This window comes from Tauraco erythrolophus, chromosome 6 (assembly GCF_009769465.1).
Source record: "Tauraco erythrolophus isolate bTauEry1 chromosome 6, bTauEry1.pri, whole genome shotgun sequence".
In the NCBI taxonomy this organism is placed as follows: Eukaryota; Metazoa; Chordata; class Aves; order Musophagiformes; family Musophagidae; genus Tauraco; species Tauraco erythrolophus.
In genome coordinates, this window is record NC_141470.1 from 64,378,850 (window position 1) to 64,400,362 (window position 21,513).

The 21,513-nt window shown below is 42.1% G+C and overlaps 2 protein-coding genes across 2 annotated transcripts in view; one reads left to right on the forward strand and one right to left on the reverse strand.

The window, feature by feature from the left end:
- The window catches only part of JAG2 (jagged canonical Notch ligand 2), a 74,648-nt gene that overhangs the window by 24,128 nt on the left and 29,007 nt on the right, over positions 1-21,513 (reverse strand). The window contains exons 4-5 of the mRNA XM_086613219.1: positions 16,898-17,152; positions 15,816-15,876 (exon numbers count right to left, since the gene is read on the reverse strand). Of these exons, the coding sequence (XP_086469345.1) occupies positions 15,816-15,876; positions 16,898-17,152 (316 nt within the window). The remainder of the gene's footprint in view (positions 1-15,815; positions 15,877-16,897; positions 17,153-21,513) is intronic.
- LOC104374023 (inositol 1,4,5-trisphosphate receptor-interacting protein-like 1) lies at positions 8,501-10,419 on the forward strand. The gene is given in 3 exon segments (XM_009980040.2): positions 8,501-9,997; positions 9,999-10,054; positions 10,416-10,419. Coding segments are annotated over 3 exon segments (1,557 nt in total).

Below are 21,513 nucleotides of genomic sequence, written 5' to 3' on the forward strand. Positions count from 1 at the left end.
CTCTAGTGACATTATGGAAAGGGTGCTCTTTGGAAAAAGAAAGAGAACAGAAACAAAAGCCAGTAATAATTCATTTATTTTAAAAAGAGTTGAAACTTCATCACAAGATTTCTTCAGAGACCAGTATCTATGTTATCTGTAACAGAATTCTGCAAACAAAAGTGACTGTTTATGCTACAGGAAAAATGTTAAAGTCTGAACTTTAAAAAAAAAAAAGGCATTAGCCTATCTCCTTTTTCTAAACAGATTTCACACACATTTTGATCAAAAAAGAAATAGTAAGCTTGCTCTTTTGGGCCAACAAAAAAGTTCTGCCCATTATTTTAAGAGTATTTCTTATAAACAATTCAAGCGCCCTACTAGCAACAAAGAGATGCATAAAAAAACACACTGAATGGGAGCTGGGCACATGCATGCCAGCGGAGCCCTAGTGCCTAGGGGGGAAAAAAGTATTAGAAAGGAAACTGTACTTTTTTTACATTTAGCACCACCATTCTATTATCAACATGCTTTGAATACAATAAAAGAACAGAAAATAAATCCTTAATTCTTTGGGATGTGGTGAGAGAAGACAAGGAAAAGAAGTGTAAACAAGGAGTCTTGGTTCTTTGCCAATCAATCCACTTCCACCATTTCACTAAGATGTATCAATCCCCACAGGAATAGAACAGGTTTTGCTGGCAGTTTCTACTATTTACAGAGGCAACAGGAATCCAGGTGCAGATCTCTGCAAGATGATTTTTTGATATAAAGTTCTAGAACTACTTTGAGTTCTTAGTCCTAGTATCTGTTCCTCATTCAAAACCTCACAGTTGCAGGATCCCTAAGGAGAGGCTCAGCTGCCTACCTAGTCCAGAGGTCTCCAACCACTCATCTAAGCACGGCTGTCAGAAGCCTGGAGAACACACGTGTATTTCAGAAGCAGCTTTCTTTTGCTGTATTAGCAATAAGAGGAAACAAATACCGCGCCTGCTAAATTTGATCTCTTCCTTCCTCCTCAAGGACAGAAAAATCTTTTCAGGGGCTGGTAATAAACAATAAAAAAAAAGCACTGTAACTCACTTTACTGGCCCCAACCCAAATCTGCATCCATGCCAAATCTGGCACTACAGCTAGTGATTCACCACGACTATCCTAGCCAGAGCCAACTCCCCACCCACATATAACAAGCATTTCAAGGGCTGAAAGTCTGCATCGAAAAGCAAATAATCACAATAACTCAATTTGTTTTCCATACCCAATGGTTAATAAGTTTCTTTGTTGAACACTGCACTGGTGATTAAGAGTGCAAAGAAAAATACAGCCACCTTCTCAGAATTTGAAGGCATCTTAAGCACCTACTCAAGTTTGAAGGTATGCTTGACTGCATTTAAATTAGTTCAGCAGAAAAGGGTTGCTGCTCTTCCATGATAGTCAGCACAGTCAAAGTTTACTGTTAAAGCTACTATCCATCCCGAGGGAAATAATTTCTACAGGCTAGAAGCAATCCAAAGGAACACAGTGTTTACAAGTCAAAAGGTTACTATGTGGTAAGCTGATCAGCCTTCAGTTTACAAGGAAGAGCAAATTAGGATTTCCTCTTGAACAGGAAGTCTGGTTGCATCCTACATTAGCAGGTGCTAGAGCAGCTTTAATTTCACTTCCTTCTCAAAAGATAACATTTACAGGGATCTCAGCTCACCCCTAGAGCAAGATGTGATCAATAAAGCGAAATTGATTCAGAAATGGGCATGTTGTCAATTATGAGAAAAAATACCAAGCCACAACACAAAGATGAAAAAAGGTTAATGATGCACTACGAGAAGCCCAAAAGGCAGATACAAAAGCAACATCATCTATAAAAACAACCCACAGAATTCCTTTTCAAGTAACAACCACTCCTGTAAAAACCAAAAAGAAACTGCTAGTGCAGTTAAAGATGGACTAAAGTTACTTCTTCTCCGCCCCCACAATTGAGAATAATTTGTTGGAAGTTTCTGCAATCCAATTTTTTTCACATATGAATAAATTTAAAAGCCAAATTTAGAGAATTCATAAGCATTCCTATTGTTCAACAGACAAAGAAAATTCTTATTGGAATCAAGATTCTGCTTCCTTTGTCCTTCCCCTTTGCTGACTTCATCGGCTCTAGCTCATCTTTACAACCAAATGCATGCAAAACAAAATCAGAGATGGCTTAATCTTAACCCTTGCTGGGTTATTAGCGGTACAAAAGAAGCTACCATAAATAGATTGTTACAGTTTAGTAATTTCCTGATGAAAGGTTGAAGTACAGGCATCTGCTCCCAGACCAAAGCATCCTTTCAGGTCAGGATTAACATGGAGAGAGTGCAATACAAATAGAAGAAAAATTGATAGTTATCTTGAAATCAAGAACTTGCAGAAAAGATCCTGATAATTCTACAGATATGCTTCATAGCTTCCATTTTCATTAGATGAGAATCTCATGGCAATAAAAAATGAGAATTTATATACAAGGCTGGAGGAAGGGGAGGTGGCAGGAGTTAACATTAGCAAAGTTTCTAGACAACATTTCAGTCGTGAGATTAGAGAAACTGCAACTGTGCAGGAAAAATACTGTTGCCATTGACAAGTAGATAAAGCCACAATAATTCAACTCATGGCATATACTTGGTTACAATAAGCAAGTGGGGCTTCAAAGAGCTAAATTCCAGGACAAGGAAGAAAGACCTTCTACAGTAAATCTCAATGTGTTTAAAGTAGTAAATTTAGTATCAAGGAGTTTTACAGAAGCACCCGTCATTACTCACAGTTCAAAGATACCTATGTACTCGGGGTGGGGGGGAGCATGGAGAAAGGAGAAAAATATAAGATTTGGAGGTTTTGCTTTTCCTGGGGCAATTAAAAAAAGCTGAACTTTTCAAGTTCAATAAAATAAAGATTTTTCTACAGATCTATGCTTTCCCTATGTTCTTCTCAAGCAGTTATAATTAAGGAAAAGCTGATACTGGTCTTTACTTTCCTCAGAGGATTTCTGTGTTATAATTATTTAGTGAAAGCTAGGTTTAAACTGAGCATTTCTGAATCAGATGGCACAAGGTGTTGAAAAAATCTCATGTTGCTGTACATAAACAGATACATTATTTGTGAGGAGGCCCTGAGCAATCTGGTCTAACTAGACCTCCTTTGGGCGGAAGGTGGGACTTTCCAAACTCCAAGATTTTAAAATAAATCCTACAATAGCAGTTACAGAAGTGATGCGGAAAGGCAAAGAGATGTACCCAGATCCTTACAGTCCCTCAGCACCTTGCATGATTAACTCCTCCTTATCCAGAAGGAAGATCCCTGTTACATACCAAAAAGTTTAGGTGCTCTCAATGGTCAATATTAATTCAGCTGTTTTGTAATATCTCCACATATTGTTTATTCTCCTGGTTGAATCACTTGTGGTTATTTGAGAGTCCTGAACTGTGTAGAAAGTTCACCTGAGAAATTTTGTATCACAGGTCTCACTGAATCAATAACCTACTCTGGTTTACCTTACAAAAAAAGCTCACGATACACGAGAATGAGAAGATCCCTAAATAAACTCTGCTGTACACCTGGCTACAGAGCTTTGTCAGCAATTAGTGCACAAATACACCTAAACCATCAATGTAAAGGAACTCAAAACCAAACTACTTCTCAAGTCTAGGTCGAAGTACAGGGCCTAAAAATAAACTGAAAAAATCCTAGGGAGTATATAGGCAATATGAAATAAGCCTTTAATTACCACAGGTTATATTTTACTGGTATCTTGACTTCAGCTTTTGTAGGACACGCAAGATCATTGTGCCATATTAACACGTCATTGTTTAGGCAGGCTTTTTGAAGGGAGCTTCTCCCACTCACATTTCAACTGGAAGCTGTGGCCAAAACACTCAACACAGGAAAATGAAGCAAAACAGTGACATTAAGAGCAGAAGCAAAATGCATCATTCAGGGGTGGGGGAGAAATAACCCTCTTAACTGGAAAACCACTAAATTTTCTAATGACGTGAACAGGATGGTGTTGCATAGGCCAGAACAATAGCTTTATATTATTTACTTAAAATAACTATACGAGTCTGTTTAAGCTTTTAAGAGACTAATTGTTGCGTAGCAGGCAGCAATACAGTCTAGCTCTTAGGAGTTCTGACGATTCTGAGCATCCAGATTCAATGTTATAGCTAGTACGGTACTCACTAAAATTTGTCACAGAAGCACTTTCTCCACTTTCCTACTTTTGAAATAGGCATGATGGTTTTGTGAATAGGGAAGGAAAAGACGCTCATTAATGAACTCAAATAATTTAATTATCTGAAAGCTTGTTATCTTTTCCTCTCACCCCCAGCATTCTTATTAGATCAAAAGATACAAATCTTTCCCTACAAAGGTTTTTCTCTTCTAATAAAGGAAACCATGGAAGTTAACATTCTCACTCCAGTACTTTATTCAGAGTTTTGCAAAGAAGCTGATAGAGCAGATGCTTCAAAACTGTTTACCCAGAGCATATGGGGGAAGGCTGCTCAGTTAACCTGCAGTAAGTCACTCTAAGGGTGTGTCTATGCACATCTTTGTATTAGTTCACATCAGGAGCACGCTTTTTGAGTGAGCTGCCTGATCATTCCTGTTGATGGTGTGTTGGTTCACATCACAGAGCTGTTTTGGAACAAAGGAATTGGATTCTTTGTAGGTTAAACTAAGGTAATGTAAGAAAATGTATGCCAGGAGCACACCTAATGTGTTCCAGCTGCAAACAGGCATTCAGTCCACAAGAACAGACTAGAGCTAGTCTAAAATTAAAAATAATGAAGCATTTTTAGTATGGATATCAAGTGCTCAACACTGCTTTGATTTACTGTGTTTGATTTACTGTGTTTGATTTGTCTGCACGACATACTACTGTAGACACAGGTTAAAACACTACATGTTTTCACTTGCTGTATACCCACTCACATTCTCCTGGAAGCAGCATCCACCTTCAGGATATATTATTCTGTGCCCTTTTACCCACTAACCATCCAAGGAAGTGAGTGCAGAGTGTGTGTCAGTTCCTTGACCAATAAAGAAACAAAACATGGGATTCTTTTTTGTCTAACTTACTATGTCTACTTGCGAAAAACTTGCCAACAATCACAGAAGGCTTACCACTAGGACATAAAAAAACGTAATAAAAGCATACTGGTTATGATAACGGGCAAGAGAACTTACATGATGAGACACAAAGCAATTGTAATAATTTTGCAAGTTTTTTGAAACTCAAAGCTATGATACAATACCTTGCATCAAAGAGGAGACAGGAGATTATGTTCAGGTACTGCTACCAAGTGCATTCTGCAGGGTCAAACAACAGCCCTATGCTCTTTAGGGATCATCATTAGCCCAAGTGGCAGAAACTGAAGTGGTCAGATGCCACAGAACCTAGCACACTGCTTAAATAAGACTTTTTAGTCTACTGTTCAGAGCAGCTTATGAGATTTCTCCTAATTTGAGAGGTTATGAGATGTCTCATAATTTTATTCTGAAACAACTGTAGAAGGAAGCCATACAATTTAGATCTGCTCTTGGCAAGTTCTGGTTAGCCAGTAACTCATCTGTGAGCTTTTTCTAGGTGTTTAGAAACTGTATACCTGTTTCAGTGTTCTTTGGAGATTTCTATCTGATCTAGCTAGTATGGAAGTTCTCCAACCTTCTCTACGTTTTCAGAAGCAGGTGTTGTATTTCCTTCTTTTTTCAGTCCTCTACTAGTCTTTCAGTAACAACCCGCTTTGTGATGCCTCACCAGATCTCCTTGTGCCCAAGAATGAGTTTACAAGAAACAAGCTGCCTTTTTTTAAAAAAAAAAAAAAGTTTAGGCAGAGTTCCCAAATATTCATGTTAACCCTATTATCCACCCAACTGTCATGAAAACACAAGTGAGAAATTAGGGATACTGCTAGCCCTCCTACTGAAAAGGATCGGAAGACTATGCAAGCCTTTAACACTTAAAAACGGATCTCTAGAACACTATTGTATCCCCAACACACAGCTAGTTGTAGCTTGTTCTGCAACTCAGTCTTTTCTTCCTGCATCTCTGTAAAGACAGCACTGAATAATAGTTGAGCAAGTTCTGGTCCTTATAGTGACAGATTAAGGGAGCAAAACCATTTGGGAGAGGTATACAGCACCAGCAGGCACTGCTGCACACAAGAAATCAGCCTTGCAAGCAGGCCTGAAGTGGAATACAAGGACTACAAAAAGGTATGGCACTGGGCAAGAAGTTTGAGAAATCTGTTTCATCAGGAGACGCATAAGGTAAGTGATTAAATAAAAACAAAGACACGAACATTGTAGAACCAAAATTTTGTCACGTGTAGTTCAAAAGTAATTCTAGATAAGACAGTTCAAAGCACACAGATTAAACAATTAATTTACTAAGAAAGTTTTAAAAGCCTGTATGCTTGCTTTGTTCTCATTGCATGAGTTCACATTAAAGTAGTGTTAACAATTACATTTCCAATTCATTTCAATAGTCTATAGATTCTAAAGAAATTTTTGCATCACAGTTGTGTGAAGCAAGACTTGCATTTCCCAGGAAACCTAGGACATAACCTAGGTCCTACCATAGCTCCAGAAGCTGAACAGTGTTAGGGATTTGACCCCTTTTGTTTTGCTTTAGAAGAGAAATTCAAACTTTCAAAGGCAATAGGAAAGTATAAAGACTTCCTTCTGAAGACGCCATCATCCTGGCAGGAATATGCCAATGTAGCCCAGATACCAGGCACATCTGGACTTCTGCCAAACCCATACCACTTTGGATCACAAGAAAGTGAAAGATTAAACTTGAGCCTACTGACAGTTTACAAGCGGTACCAAATATACTCAAGCCAGTAGTTTTAATCAAGGAAGGAGACCGCCACTTGTGGTTTCTCTATATCAACTTCAATAAATTCATAAGGTGATTGAACCTAAGCCAGTTATACGCCACTAGATGAAACTTCTTTCTTCTCTAGCTTTGAACAAAGTACTTTGAATAATACAAAGATATACAAAAAGCACCAATCATCATGACTTGGCAGCATTGCTTCCGTGACAATCCTTCCTACTGACTGGAAAAGGGGAAACACAGCCCCCATCTTTAAAAAGGGAAAAAAAGACGACCCAGGGAACTACAAGGTCAGTCTCACCTCTGTGCCTGGCAAGATCATGGAGCAGATCCTCCTGGCGACTATGCTAAAGCACATGGAAAATAAGGGGGTGATTGGTGACAGCCAACATGGCTTCACTAAGGGCAAATCCTGTCCGACTAATTTGGTGGCTTTCTATGATGGCATTACAGCATTAGTGGATAAGGGAAAAGCAACTGACATCATCTACCTGGACTTGTCCAAAGCATTTCAGCTCTGGAGTCTCCAACAGAAGAAGGACATGGAACTGCTGGAGCAGGCCCAGAGGAGGGCCACGAAGATGATCCGAGGGCTGGAACACCTCTGCTATGAAGACAGGCTGAGAGAGTTGGGGCTGTTCAGCCTGGAAAAGAGAAAGCTCTGAGGTGATCTTAGAGCAGCCTTCCAGTACCTGAAGGAGGCCTACAAGAAAGCTGAAGAGGAACTTTTAACAAGGGCATGCAGTGATAGGACTTCTTCATTCTGAAGGTGGTGAGGCACTGGAACAGGTTGCCCAGAGAAGTTGTTGATGCCCCATCCCTGGAGGTGTTTAAGGCCAGGCTGGATGAGGCGTTGAGCAGCCTGGTGTAGCGGAGGGTTTCCCTGCCCATGACAGGGGAGTTAGAACCAGATGATCTTTGAGGTCCCTTCCAACACAAACCATGCTATGATTCGATCTACGATTCAATGTTTCTATGATATACACCACCAGCCAGTCATTGGTTTCACGAAGGCACCAAAAGCACACCCTCGACCACAAGCTCAAAGGTCGGCACCAAGGGAGCCAATTCCATCTCAGGGATGGGATCTCAAGGAGCAAAGCATCCACAGGTCACACCACCGATATTCTGTTTGGTGAGGGTTTGCGGGGGCTTCTGTCTGCTTCATAAAGGGAGCCCTGCGAGCCCTATCCTGCCGGGCAGGTCTGCAGCCTGCGGGTGTTGGGGCTGTGGCTGCCTGGGGCAGCCGTGAGTCACTGAGCTGGGGTGGGGGCAGGCGTGACTGTGACATGCTCTGGCCTCTGTGACATCACCGGGACAAGTCCCCATGGGAGCAATGACCAGGGGCACCAGCAGGCCGCATGGCCCCAGACCATCCAGCACAGCAGTGAGTGCGCACGCTGGAGAGGTCAGGCTGGACGAGGGCCGGTGCAGAAACACGGCGGTCCCTGGGGGTGGGTTCTCACCCCACACCGAGGGTCTGGCAACTCGCAGGAGCGCCTGGGGCAGGGCACAGTGTCGCCACCGCAGAGGCTGGGCACTGGCCTCACTCTTCTCCTACCTGCTCCCAGCTCCCTGCGGCTCCTGTCTACGCTCCCCACGCCACCAGCTCCCTCCAAGCCCCACTGACTCCATTCTCTCCTTCCTGCGACCATGTTCGCCACCAAACTTCTCGCCTGGGTTGTGTGCTGCATCACCCTTAAAGTACTTCTGGTTGGTGACGAGCTGCATAAGACCACGCAGATGGCTCAGCTGCTGGAGGAGATGAAGCAGAGGAGCCAGGGGCAGAATGGCTTTGCCTGGGGAGCCCTGCTCTTTGCTGCCTTGCAGCAGTGGCAGTTCTGGGCTGTTACTGGAGTCCTGATCCTGTTCTTTGGGCTCTGCTGGTGGCTCCGAAAAAGGAGGCATGAGGCAAGACACAGCAGTGAAGAGGAGAGCTACAGCATTGACACAGATCAGGTAGAAGAGGAGGAAGATGACAACGATGGTGATGATGCAAATCACCCGGGAAGGCTTTTAGAGGAGCACATACAGTGGCCAGTTCAGAACCTGGACAAAGAGTGCCAAGCAGTGAAGGACCTGGTAGATGCCTTCATCTTTTTCTTCAGAGACCTCTTGTCAAATAGTTTCTTCCCAGAGCTGCAACCAGCTATCGGGGTGGGCAGCGCCTTCGAAGGCTGGAATCCCTGTGAGAAAGACATCACCTACCACCTGCTTGTGCCGCTGAAGCCCCCCCGTGGGCATGCCTTCCATCTGGAGCTGAGCCATGAGGGAACGGGGCCAGCAAGGATCTTCTACGTTCGTGTGGAGCAAGTGTGCACCTGCACAGATGAGCAGCTGGCAGAGAACACGCTTTGCTTCCTCCACCACCCCAAGGAGGAGCTGAGGAGAAATCAGGAGCCCAGCCTCCTACACACCCTCTGCACTGGCTCCTACCTAGATGTGCACAAAACTGCCCGCTGGTTCCATCAATTGGTGAAAGCAGCCTGGGCGGTTTCGACTCTCTCCTCTCAATACCGTCTAACGTTGCTGCCCTCCAACCGCTCCGTCAGGATCGAGGTGACAAAAAACAACACAGAAAGACTCAACATTGAGATGATGTTTGGGGTGCAGGAAGGTTGTTCGGACATCTTCCTGAGCAGCCAGAGTACAGCAGACATCTTCACCTCAAGCACGATGTGGTCAGAGAGCTACGCTGTGGCAGAGGTGGAGTTCTTCAGGTATGTGGCTGAGTCTGCCCTGGCCAACAGCTGCTACCTCAAATGCCTGCAAGTCTGTGCTTGCATCATGGAGGGCAACACCTTTTTCACCTCTGCCTTGAAAACTGTTATGATGCACTTCCTGACCGATTTACCTGTGTCAGGCTGGTGCACAAAGGATTTGCTGCTGTGGCTGTGGGATATCATGCGGTATCTGTGCCTCTGCCTGGAGCACAAACGCCTTGACCACTTCTTCTTTGCCAATGGAAATGTACCCAAAGGGATAATCTTGCCCCTAGCCTTGAGAATAGGCGAGCCTCTCAACATCTTCCAGCATCTGGCACAGGATCCAGATGCCCACGCTGAGGCACTGTGTGAATTCATGGAGCTGCAAGATCGGCTCATGAGACTACTGTTCCAGGCCACTGAAAGACGTCTTCAAGCACAGAGCTGTGTTTGTGGGGCTCTCGGTTAACAGCAGACGACTCTCTCATACAGGAGGGAAAAAGCCGGGACACGGAGAGGAACGGGACAAGCCTGCCTTTTTATTTAACAGGAAAACTGCAGAGGGACTTTTTACAAGGGCGTGTAGTGATAGGACAAGGGGCAACGGATTTAAACTGAAAGAGGGAAGATTTAGACTAGATATAAGGAAGAAATTTTTTACATTGAGGGTGGTGAGGCACTGGAACAGGTTGCCCAGAAAAGTTGTAGATGCCCCATCCCTGGAAGTGTTCAAGGCCAGGTTGGATGAGGCTTTGGGCAACCTGGTGTAGTGGAGGATTTCTGTGCCCATGGCAGGGGGGTTGGAACTAGATGATCTTTAAGGCCCCTTCCAACCCTAACCATTCTATTTTTCTTTGATCCAGCTAAAGTTGCTTTTGCTTTCCTCAAGGATGTTAATTTTGCTCACTGTTCAATAAATTACATTTTCTGAACTGCCTCCAAACGATGACAAAAACCTATCACCTAGACCCAGCCATATGACAAAAATCACTTCCCACATCAGGTCATTTTGAGATCTTTGAGGTCATCCCCTGTTTATTTTCCCTTTCTTTGATGAAAGCTCAACAAAAGAAATGGCAAACTCCACAACACACTAACTTCTTCAAAACAAGGAGTACATGAACTTCCCAACAGATTATGTACAGTTACTGCTAAAGGCACATCCTTTATTAACAGTCTGCAGTCATTTAGCTACTTTTGAGATCTGTTTTTAGTATAACATTTAATCCAAGAACAAGTCTAAATTAGTTTGGAACATCAAAGCATGGAGGGTAGATCTTTGCTATAGGAGTCAAGCTGAAGCCTCAGAGCCATTGCTTGTTACCTGCATGTACATACACGTTGAAGATGGAAACCGTTTTCCAACTTTTCTATTTATAAATGCCACTGTAGATTTTGGCAACCAAGTAGCTATTGGCACCAGTAGATTTCCATACATCTCACACCCATGTTTTTCTCACATTTTCATTTTCTTTCTGAATTAAAAAAGGACATTGTTTTCACCTGTTAAATGACAGTGGCAACTGTCCAAAAACCAGGATGAAGGAACCTAGATTATAATTCAATAGCACCAAACATAGCAGTTTCTTTTAAATAACAGCTTCCTTTGTACTGCTGAAGATAAAGGTCACGTCCGTAAGCCTTGCTTATTTTTAGTTCAGCATCATTCTTCTACAGAAAGTATTATCCATTTGGGTTGAAGTAACATTTATAACATAGCCTAATAACTATTATAGAATACAAACTAAAGGTACCTGCGTGAACAAGCTCAAGCTACCAAATCACATTTAAAGAGGTAGCTTCTGCAATACTGGAAATAGACTGGCCATACATAGAAAGGCCATTGTTTTCCTTCAACCTGCTGATCGCAGACCTATCACTTCAGCAGGCAGGTGTTAAGAAACAAGGCAAGTGGTACAAAATCCATACAAAACATTAAATCCCATATTCCATCCCCCAGTACTTTTTTTCAGATGAGAGAATCAATCCAACAAAACAGTGAGATTTCTGGTCAGAGTCCTTCAATAGACTTGGTGTTATCTGTGAGCTTTATTTAGCTGCACAGGTTAGAAGGGGACGCCTAGACTTACAACATTAGATGCTGTAAGGAAAGGTTTTGCTCTTATGAGACTACCTATTGGTAGACATCTTAAAAAAGGTACCATAGCCACCCAGCCTCCCATCTTCAAAGGCTTTTTATTCCCTTCTTTAAACCTTCCTCCTCCTTCTGTCCAACTTCTCTCTTCCCAAATACAGCGGGTATCACAGATAAATGAAAGCTAAAAAGGAAACTGCACCGCCTCCTCTCACCTCCCCAAGAAAAGGGTCCTGTTTTGCACTAGGTTAAGTCTGTTGCTTTTTCACCTTTATTCAAAGGTTCCTTGCACTGGAAAAGCAAACATTCACAAGCTCCTAGGACACTCCTTTGATACCTACAGGACGCCAGAAACCCTTACAAGAATCAAAATTCATTAGAGTAGGTTCTCTAAGGGAAAAACATTTTCTTGGAAGTTTCAAGGGAAGGAGTACTTCTTACTCAGGCAGAAGTGATACTGGCCCAGTTCTCGACTACAATCTCTACTTGTACCCTAAAAACAAATCACTGACAACAGTAGGGGCACACAATACTTGAAATCAAAAGGAAAACATTTTATGATATGAAAAGATCCTAAAAAACATTAAACAGAAATATTCTTTCTTACAAAAAGGAAGCCATGGTTTAAACATCTGTCTTCCAAAAAATCTTTTAAGGGAGGTTTTATAGCTCTTCAGAAGTGATACTGCACATGCACTAAAACACTGCACACTTCATATACTGGAATTTACAGTTTTCAGTCAGATTTGAGAGCTACAACACACCAAATCTTCTACAAGTCAGTAGAATCTGATATGGAAGTTTCAGGGTGGTAAGAAACCACCCTGTGGTGCAATGACTTAGGACTGACTTTGTTATCTGCCATACCCCCTCTGTCAGAAACTTCACGCTCTCCAGCAGGACAGGACTTGTTTGCATGTCAGCTGCCACAGCTCACAAACTGGCACTTCAACCCCAGCTTAGCCCTAAGCCCAGCAAAGCTAAGCAACCTGCATCCTATTTCTGCCACTTCCATGATGGTTGCAGTAGTTACTAGGAGGAGGAGGATGCAGAATTGCCTTACACTATGACAGCTTGCCACAAATGCTATTTGTCAGCTCTCAGCAGTTCTGGCAGCCAGTTCAGTTTCACATCACACCAAGTGAGCAGATTCAATACAGCTTACAAAGGAACCACTGCACAAGTCCAACTCTTCAGATGATGCATACGACTGATCGCAAATAAACTCAAGAACTTACACAGGATCCCAAACTTGCAAGTAGACCCGTCCAATTTCTTCAGCAATCAGTGTAAAAATAGTACCTGCTGCATTGGATGCCTCAGCTTTTGAAAGGAAACAATCAACTCCCCTTGCTAGCAGAGAGACTACTTAGGCTTCATCACAAAGCTAAGGGAACAGCTCAGACTCTGTTCTCTCAGATTTAGGGACCAAACCACATTCACTTGAGGTAAAAAGTTTAGGTTGGGGTTGCTACTGATATTTCCATTACTACCAAAAAACCTTTTTTCTTGGAAAAGCTAAGTTTAGTATATTTGAAATCACTACCCTGGATTTCAGGAAAGCAGACTTTGGCCTCTTCAAGGATCTCCTCGCTAGAGTACAATGGGATGAGGCCCTGGAGGGAAGAGGGACACAAGAAATCTGGTTAATATTCAAGGATCACCTCCTCCAAGCTCAGGAGCGGTGCATCCCAACAAAGAGAAAGTCAGGTAGGAACACCAGGAGGCCCGCATGGATGAATAAGGAGCTCCCGGACCAACTCAGGCACAAAAAGAAAGCCTATAGGGGGTGGAAGCAAGGACAGGTAGCCTGGGAAGAATACAGAGAAATTGTCCGAGTAACCAGAGAACAGGTTAGGAAAGCCAAAGCCCTGATAGAGTTAAATCTGGCCAGGGACATCAAGGGCAACAAGAAAGGCTTCTATAGATATGTCAGTGATAAAAAGAGGTCTAGGGAAAATGTAGGCCCTCTCTGGAAGGAAACGGGGGACCTGGCCACCCAGGATATGGAGAAGGCTGAGGTTCTCAACGACTTCTTTGCCTCAATCTTCACTGGCAAGAGCTCTAGAGGCATGGCCCAAGTCACAGAAGGCAAAGGCAGGGACTGGGAGAATGAAGAACCGTCCACTGTAGGAGAAGATCAGGTTCGAGACCATCTAAAGAACCTGAAGGTGGACAAGTCCATGGGACCTGATGAGGTGCATCTGCGGGTCCTGAGGAAGCTGGCAGATGAAATTGCTAAGCCACTATCCATCATATTTCAGAAGTAGTGGCAATCTGGTGAAGTTCCCAATGACTGGAAAAGGGGAAACATAGCCCCCATCTTTAAAAAGGGGAAAAAAGAAGACCCAGGGAACTACAGGCCAGTCAGTCTCACCTCTGTGCCCGGCAAGATCATGGAGCAGATCCTCCTGGCGACTATGCTAAGGCACATAGAAAACAAGGAGGTGATTGGAGACAGACAGCTTGGCTTCACTAAGGGCAAATCCTGCCTGACTAATTTGGTGGCCTTCTATGATGAGGTTACAGCATTGATGGGGAAGAGCAACTGACATTGTCTACCTGGACTTATCCAAAGCATTTGATACTGTCCCACACGACATCCTTATCTCTAAACTGGAAAGACATGGTTTTGATGGATGGACCACTCGGTGGATAAGGAATTGGCTGGATAGTCGCACTCAGAGTTGCGGTCAACAGTTCAATGTCCAAGTGGAGGCCAGTCACAAGTGGTGTTCCTCAGGGGTCGGTACTGGGACCAGCGCTATTTAACATCTTTGTTGGAGACATGGACAGTGGGATTGAGTGCACCCTCAGCAAGTTTGCAGATGACACCAAGTTGTGTGGTGTCGTGGACACGCTGGAGGGAAGGGATGCCATCCAGAGGGACCTTGACAGGCTGGAGAGATGGGCCTGTGAGAACCTTATGAAGTTCAACAAGGCCAAGTGCAAGGTCCTGCACGTGGGTCAGGGCAATCCCATGCACAAGTACAGGCTGGGCGGAGAATGGATTGAGAGCAGCCCTGAGGAAAAGGACTTGGGAGTGCTGGTGGATGAGAAGCTCAACACGAGCCGGCAATGTGCGCTGGCAGCCCAGAAAGCCAACCGTATCCTGGGCTGTATCGAAAGGAGCGTGGCCAGCAGGTCAAGGGAAGTGATTCTGCCCCTCTACTCAGCTCTCGTAAGACCCCACCTGGAATACTGCGTTCAGCTCTGGAGTCCCCAACACAAGAAGGACATGGAGCTACTGGAACGAGTCCAGAGGAGGGCCACGAAGATGATCCGAGGGCTGGAGCACCTCTGCTATGAAGACAGGCTGAGAGAGTTGGGGCTGTTCAGCTTGGAGAAGAGAAGGCTCCGGGGTGATCTTATAGCAGCTTTCCAGTACCTAAAGGGGGCCTACAGGAAAGCTGGAGAGGGACTTTTTACAAGGGTGTGTAGTGATAGGACAAGGGGCAACGGATTTAAACTGAAAGAGGGCAGATTTAGGTTAGATATAAGAAAGAAATTCTTTACATTGAGGGTGGTGAGGTACTGGAACAGGTTGCCCAGAGAAGTTGTGGATGCCCCATCCCTGGAAGTGTTCAAGGCCAGGCTGGATGAGGCTTTGGGCAACCTGGTGTAGCGGAGGATTTCCCTGCCCATGGCAGGGGGGTTGGAACTAGATGATCTTTAAGGTCCCCTCCAATCCTAACCATTCTATGATTCTATGATGTTGGTGATCGAATATACATATATATACACACATGCGCATACATAGCATTCTAGCACTGTGAGCATTTCCTAGTTGTAACAGTCCAATGAGCAAGTTCCCCTTTTTATTGGAGGGGAACAAATAGTACATAGAGACCAAAGCTCCTAAGGATTTTGGAAGGAAAAAAAAGAAAAAACATTATTCTCATTTGATAAAGGCATAGTTTCGGATTACATGGAGCAAAATCTGTTCAGTCCTATACACACAAAAAATAGAATAGGATTGCAAAACATATATACTGCATATATGCAGTTCTTACACCAGCGAAATCTACTACAGATCTATTTCCATCCATGTTTTTGTATAGAATTTTTTCCATTTTAAATTAGACTTTTTAAGAGTAGCAACATACACAGAAAGTATTAGAAACATAAGTACTTATAAAAAAATGGTACTCAAAGCATGCAGACTTACTTGCACTCCCCAGGCGTACTGCAACCCCCATGGAGCAAATTACATCCTTGTTTACATACAGCTGTAAATAGCAAAAGGTTTTAGCATCAGTCTGGGCAGCCAGGTATCCATTAGTACAGCCGTGCTCTGGAACTGTTCAGCTTGAGCTTCTGTCATTTAGCCTATTAGTCGCTTGTGCAAAGCGGACTGTCTTTTGCCATGTTCCAACAGTTGTTGCTTCCAGCTAGCTATTTCACAATACACAACTCCATTGCAACTGTTCATGAAAAATAAGTTAACTTCTTGAAATAGTTGCTACCAAATTTGCAGCAACAGACTTGGCACTGAAACGTTTATCAAATACAGTTATTTTTTAAACCTGGTATTAGACTGGTGTTTTGCTGGAAATCTCAAGCTTCAAAAGATACACATGACCTTGAGTAAGCCCTAAAAATGTTCCCACCCCCCCCTCCTTCCATTAACACACTTTTTACTGTAAAGGAGCAGAAAACAAAAACAAGAAGTCCTCAACAGAAAGAAGAGCATGTCAAGTAATTTTAGCACTAATTACTCACTGAGACCGAAGGCAAAATGCAAAGAGATTTGATTGAGTGTACACTAGAAAGGATGACTACACTTGAATTTCTGTTCACGTTAAGAGCTATCAAAAAGCTTTCAGCTTTGCATACATTACACTTAAAACTTTCATTTGCAAAATTAGTGTTATGAGGGCATTTTTATGTGATTGAAGTCTACAGTATTACTGATACCATCACTGTTCAATAAAATCTTATATTAACAGATGCAATACATTATTTCGCTTTGAAGTAATACCACCATTGAATAAAGTCAATTAGTAAAAAGGATGTTTCATTATTTCGAATCCTAAATTTGCCGTGTAACCGCCATAGCAAACACTGCAAGCACCACTATCTCCTGCCCTGTGCTCCACTCATCACAGGGTATGTTTTTTCAAAGATTTGTATTCAAAGGACAAAGTCTGTTAAAATGAATATGCTACACTACACAAATACATACTGAGGTTTATATGTACTATATATATACACACTAGAGCTAATCTAGTAGGAAGCAAACAACACTACCTTGTTTACATTCTTCTCCCATCCAACCTTCCATGCAGGCTTTGTTTCCATTTTGATCACACGTGTAGTGACCAACAAAATCATCTCGAGGGCCACAAAATTTATTGCACAGAGCACTGTAGTAATTTTCATCACACTTCACTCTTATTTGTACTTCAAAATGGGCAACAGGACCATTAAATTTTAGTGTCTTCCATCGATCTTCTGGGTTGATCATGCCAGCATGTGCCACTCGTTCTATTAACAAGTCTTCACCTTTAAAAACAAAAAAGGTAAATTCAACAGGTGACAAGTCCGATAGCCCCCAAGAGCATATAAATACAAATCAAAAGTATTCAACTGGTTAGGAGAAAGCCTAGTAAAGAAAATGTTAAGATGATAAAGATCTACTGTATAACTGAATTTTCCTTTGCCTTGCAAAGTTCATTACAGGAAGGCCAATTTTAAAAAGTGCCCCAAAGGAAATATTAAAAAACCCTGGAACATAATCCATAGGAAATAGCTTATTTTTCAAGGCAGCCAAACATACCACACCCACATGCTGACAACCAGCAGCTTTATCTTGATCTGAGGCTCTTTTTGCCTCCTTTTTGTTCTTATAAAATTGCAAAATCTGCATAACCTAGTAGCTGAAATATTAAAGTTATCTGGTGCAAATTTAATTTTAAAAATTAAGTAAAACACATAGTCAATTTGCTGCAAAATTACTAAGCAATAGTAAATGCTCCAGTAGGCTTGTGTTATGTACATAAACTATCTTTTTTCCATTTTATCATTTTATTCATTTTTTCCATTTTATCTCTACAGTAGAGGCAAGACAACTTTAACAAGCATGACATCGAACACTGTAGCTAGTATTTGATGTTTTGAGAAGAAATATACAAGCGAACCCAGGATTGTCAAGGGGCCATTCTCAACTCTATATACTGCTTATCCTTATCCCCAGTGGAACTACTGATAACTATGATCACTATTGCAACACAGTCTATAAGCATCCTGCCTTGCCCTCACAGAAAGCAGCAACACTGCTACTGCCAGGTTCCATTAACTGAGACCAAACATGCACAAAGTATTAGCTGTCACATGGGACAAGAGGATTCTAGGATATAAGATTACGGAACTGCCAATACAGAGTATTTTCATTTTTATGAATATCCATTTTGCATGTATCCATTTTATTCTTGGTATAGAAGCTTCAGTACTAGGAGAGAAGACACAACTATAGTCAGTGCATTGAAATTATACAATTGCTTCAGTAAACGTGAAGAATAAGCAAAGCACAGTACAGATAAAGGTAGACAGTGAGTAACCCCAGTGATAAGAGTTTTCAAACATTTTCACTATTCAAATCTGGTACATCCTACTGCAAGAGTTCTTCTAGGTGACTCTGCCAAGTGCAGCTGGAACTCCAAGCACTATTTAAAAAAGCTACAGAAGCTCCCCTTGTATGGATGAATTTCATACCCATTTCTGATCTAGCAATATTATAGCTGTTTCATAAATTCAGCATCCATTTTTTTTAAATAATAAAGATTCTTCAAAACACATTATAAGAAATGAAGAACCAAAAACTTGCACACAGCAAGAAGCTGCAATGGTAGTGAGATAGTCTAAACTTCAGATTATTAATAATATAAAACATGCCAAGCTGGTAGCAGGCAACACTAAACTATCATTTTCAGCAAATGTGTTTCACCTACTTACTTTCTAGAACTCATTAACCTAATTGGTTTAGAAAATAAAACCAAAGGAGTGACTCTCTCACCTAGGGAGTTTATTGACAGCATAGAGGCATCCTGTGCATGTTTTACCAAAGCTATACTTCCCCCTCAGCATGCAAAAGGACTCAAAAGAATTTTCAGTCACTCCAACATTAAAGGAAAAGGAAAGCTACAGAAGTAGGAGGCTCTGCAATGCATTTTGTTATTTTAACATCTTTTTTCAAGCTTGCCTCTACCATAAAAATCTTTCTTCTTAAAATTAAGGAATATTGAAGTAAAAAAAAGCCAAGCCTGTTTTAATTAAGCATTGAAAGGTTCTCCAATTATTAAGAACTCAAACTATCTCTCTGCTTTAATATTAAAAGTGGTATTGCCATGTATAGGCTACAATTCATGCTTGCCTGGACTAGTCTGCATAAAACATTTAATGGCTAGACAAGACATATTGAAGTCTAGCCCTGTTGTTTAACTCTCAAATTCCTATACATGAACTCCTCTGTCATCCAGCGGCACATGGCCAGTAGCAGAGAAGAAACCAGCAAGCTACAAAAGGCTGCCTGCATTTTATTTTTGACTGAACAGGGTATCTGTGATACCCCACCAGTCACCATTAAAAGCTTCGTAATCAGATGCAACATCCTTTCATAATCTTATTCTTCTCTAATTCCGAAAACCCTGATGAAAAACTATAAAGGAAAAATGCTGAATCATTAGACGATCAAGGAATTTGAACTATTAGCAAAGATGCATTATAGACCTATTTTCCAGCTATAAGCAACACAGGCTCATTAAAAACAGCTGCAACAGCCACTGCTATAAAAGTGTTTCCTCCAAGTGCATCAGATGGACTGAAGAACAGGTCCTGTGACTAAAGGAGTGGCTTATAAAATTAAAATCTTATCAAGCATCTTCAGGCTAATGCAGATTCGGACACAGTTAAACAACTGGAACAAGCATTACAGCTATTGCAAATATACCTATGCAGAACAGCCCTCCTAATACCTGGGGTCAAGAACAGGGGAAATAACCCATTAGGGGTTGTTGGGGTCTTTTTGAACAAACGTTATCATCACAAACTCCTCTGAAAAACAATGTATTCTGAGTCTTAAGAGCTTTTCCTCTATCTTATATCAGTAACAGTAAGACTTAGCAGCCTAAATAAGCAAGCCAAATAATTTACCCTGAACCACAAAAGGCATCAGGAAATCAGCTCCAAGTCATTTAGTTTCTAATATTAAATTCTTAAGTACCAAAGTATAAGAATTCTGCTTCACTTCAATTTTAAAACTGATCCCAAGTAGAAGGTGCATCTTCCAAAGTGATCTGTAATTGCATGTAGGAACGTGCTTGTTGAGGTTTCTCCTTCCTCCCCCGCAATGCCAAAGTGTTTCTGAAGATACTCAGTCTCTCACATTTAACCGTTTTGATGAGACAAGTTTGCTCCCAGCATCAGGTTTGCCATTAAAATTCCCCTTAGGAACTCACAAGCATTACTTTCAGCCCTCAGTAAAGGCAATGAGCTGAATAACTGAATTTGTCTGGTTATTGGTCAAAAAAGCAGCATACAGTACTTGAATCTCCCCACACAACCCCCCGCCCCAGAAGCAATAGGGCTTCTCTTCCTTGATTATTAAGAAGTTTTCTACAAGCCTCTCTTGAAAAGCACATAGTGGCACAGATGTTTGCATAAAAGGAGATGATGGCTAAAAGGTGTTTCTTTAGTCATATGTTTCCAAAGCATGGGATTTTTGGAAGAAGTCTCATCTGAAGAGTATTTAACTGTAACTGTCCAAACAGAAGCCACGCCTACACTTAAATAAGAACACTGCTCATCAACACCGTGATTTTTAGCAGAGGTCAGACATTCCCAAAAGGAAGTCACAGAGCAATACAAAAGGTGGTGCTGATAGCTGTTTGCAAGGACACACACACGATAGCACATGAACTTCATTCCCAAAGGAACAGGAGGTGCCCATCTCAGGAAGCACAGCCTCTTCAGCTTTTTTCAAGCAACCGTTTCAAAAAGCCATAAAGACAGATTAGTCTCCTACAGACTAACATGAAAGAGGAAGGCAACCACTGCATCCCTGCAGCAGACATACAGTCAAAAGAAAAGTTACTTTACATCTGAAGATGCCAGCTTGCTTCATAATGGCAGTGCTGGACTCAGCATCGCCAAGACCTCTGCTACGCAACTAGGAGTTTGCCAAGTCAAACGACCTATCTGGAAAGTAGCATGAACTGCTGTGACAGATGACAGAGAGCAGAGCAGACCCTTTTCAGTGACTTTGTATCTAAGGCAGTTTCCTCTCCCCCTCCTCCACCCTCCCAAAGCAAACAAGTGGTAACGCTACACTGCCACAAGCTTCCCTCCCAACCCTGCAGCACTGAGGAGGAAAAAAGCACAGCAGTAGTTCAGGAATCCAGGTCTGAAAGCTTCTCAGAGTTTGTACTCTGAGGTACACGCTGGGGAAACATTTGCCCTGGCAGACTTGTTCTTGAGATGGTACTTCACAGATCTGCTCTGAGCATCCTTGCCTTGCTTTCAACGTGCACAAGGAAGAATATAGGATGCTGGCACATAGAGACGGAGGGAAGAACAACAACTGTTCTAAAATCCTTCAAGTTGTTCACTGGAAACCTCTCTTTCCAGGTTTTGGGGTTTTTTGTTGTTTTCCTTGGGGTCTTTTGGGGTTTTGTTGTTGTTGTGGTAGTGGTTGGTTGGTTGTGGGGTTTTTTTTAAATATCCACTTCAAAGTCCAGGCTAGAACACAAGACTTGCATTTAACTTTCAGTCTTACTCATTCCCATTAAAAGAAAGCAAAACTTGACTTTGGAACTAATTAATCAGCTTATAAACAGACACTGGCAAGTACTCTGATTAATCTTTCTTAC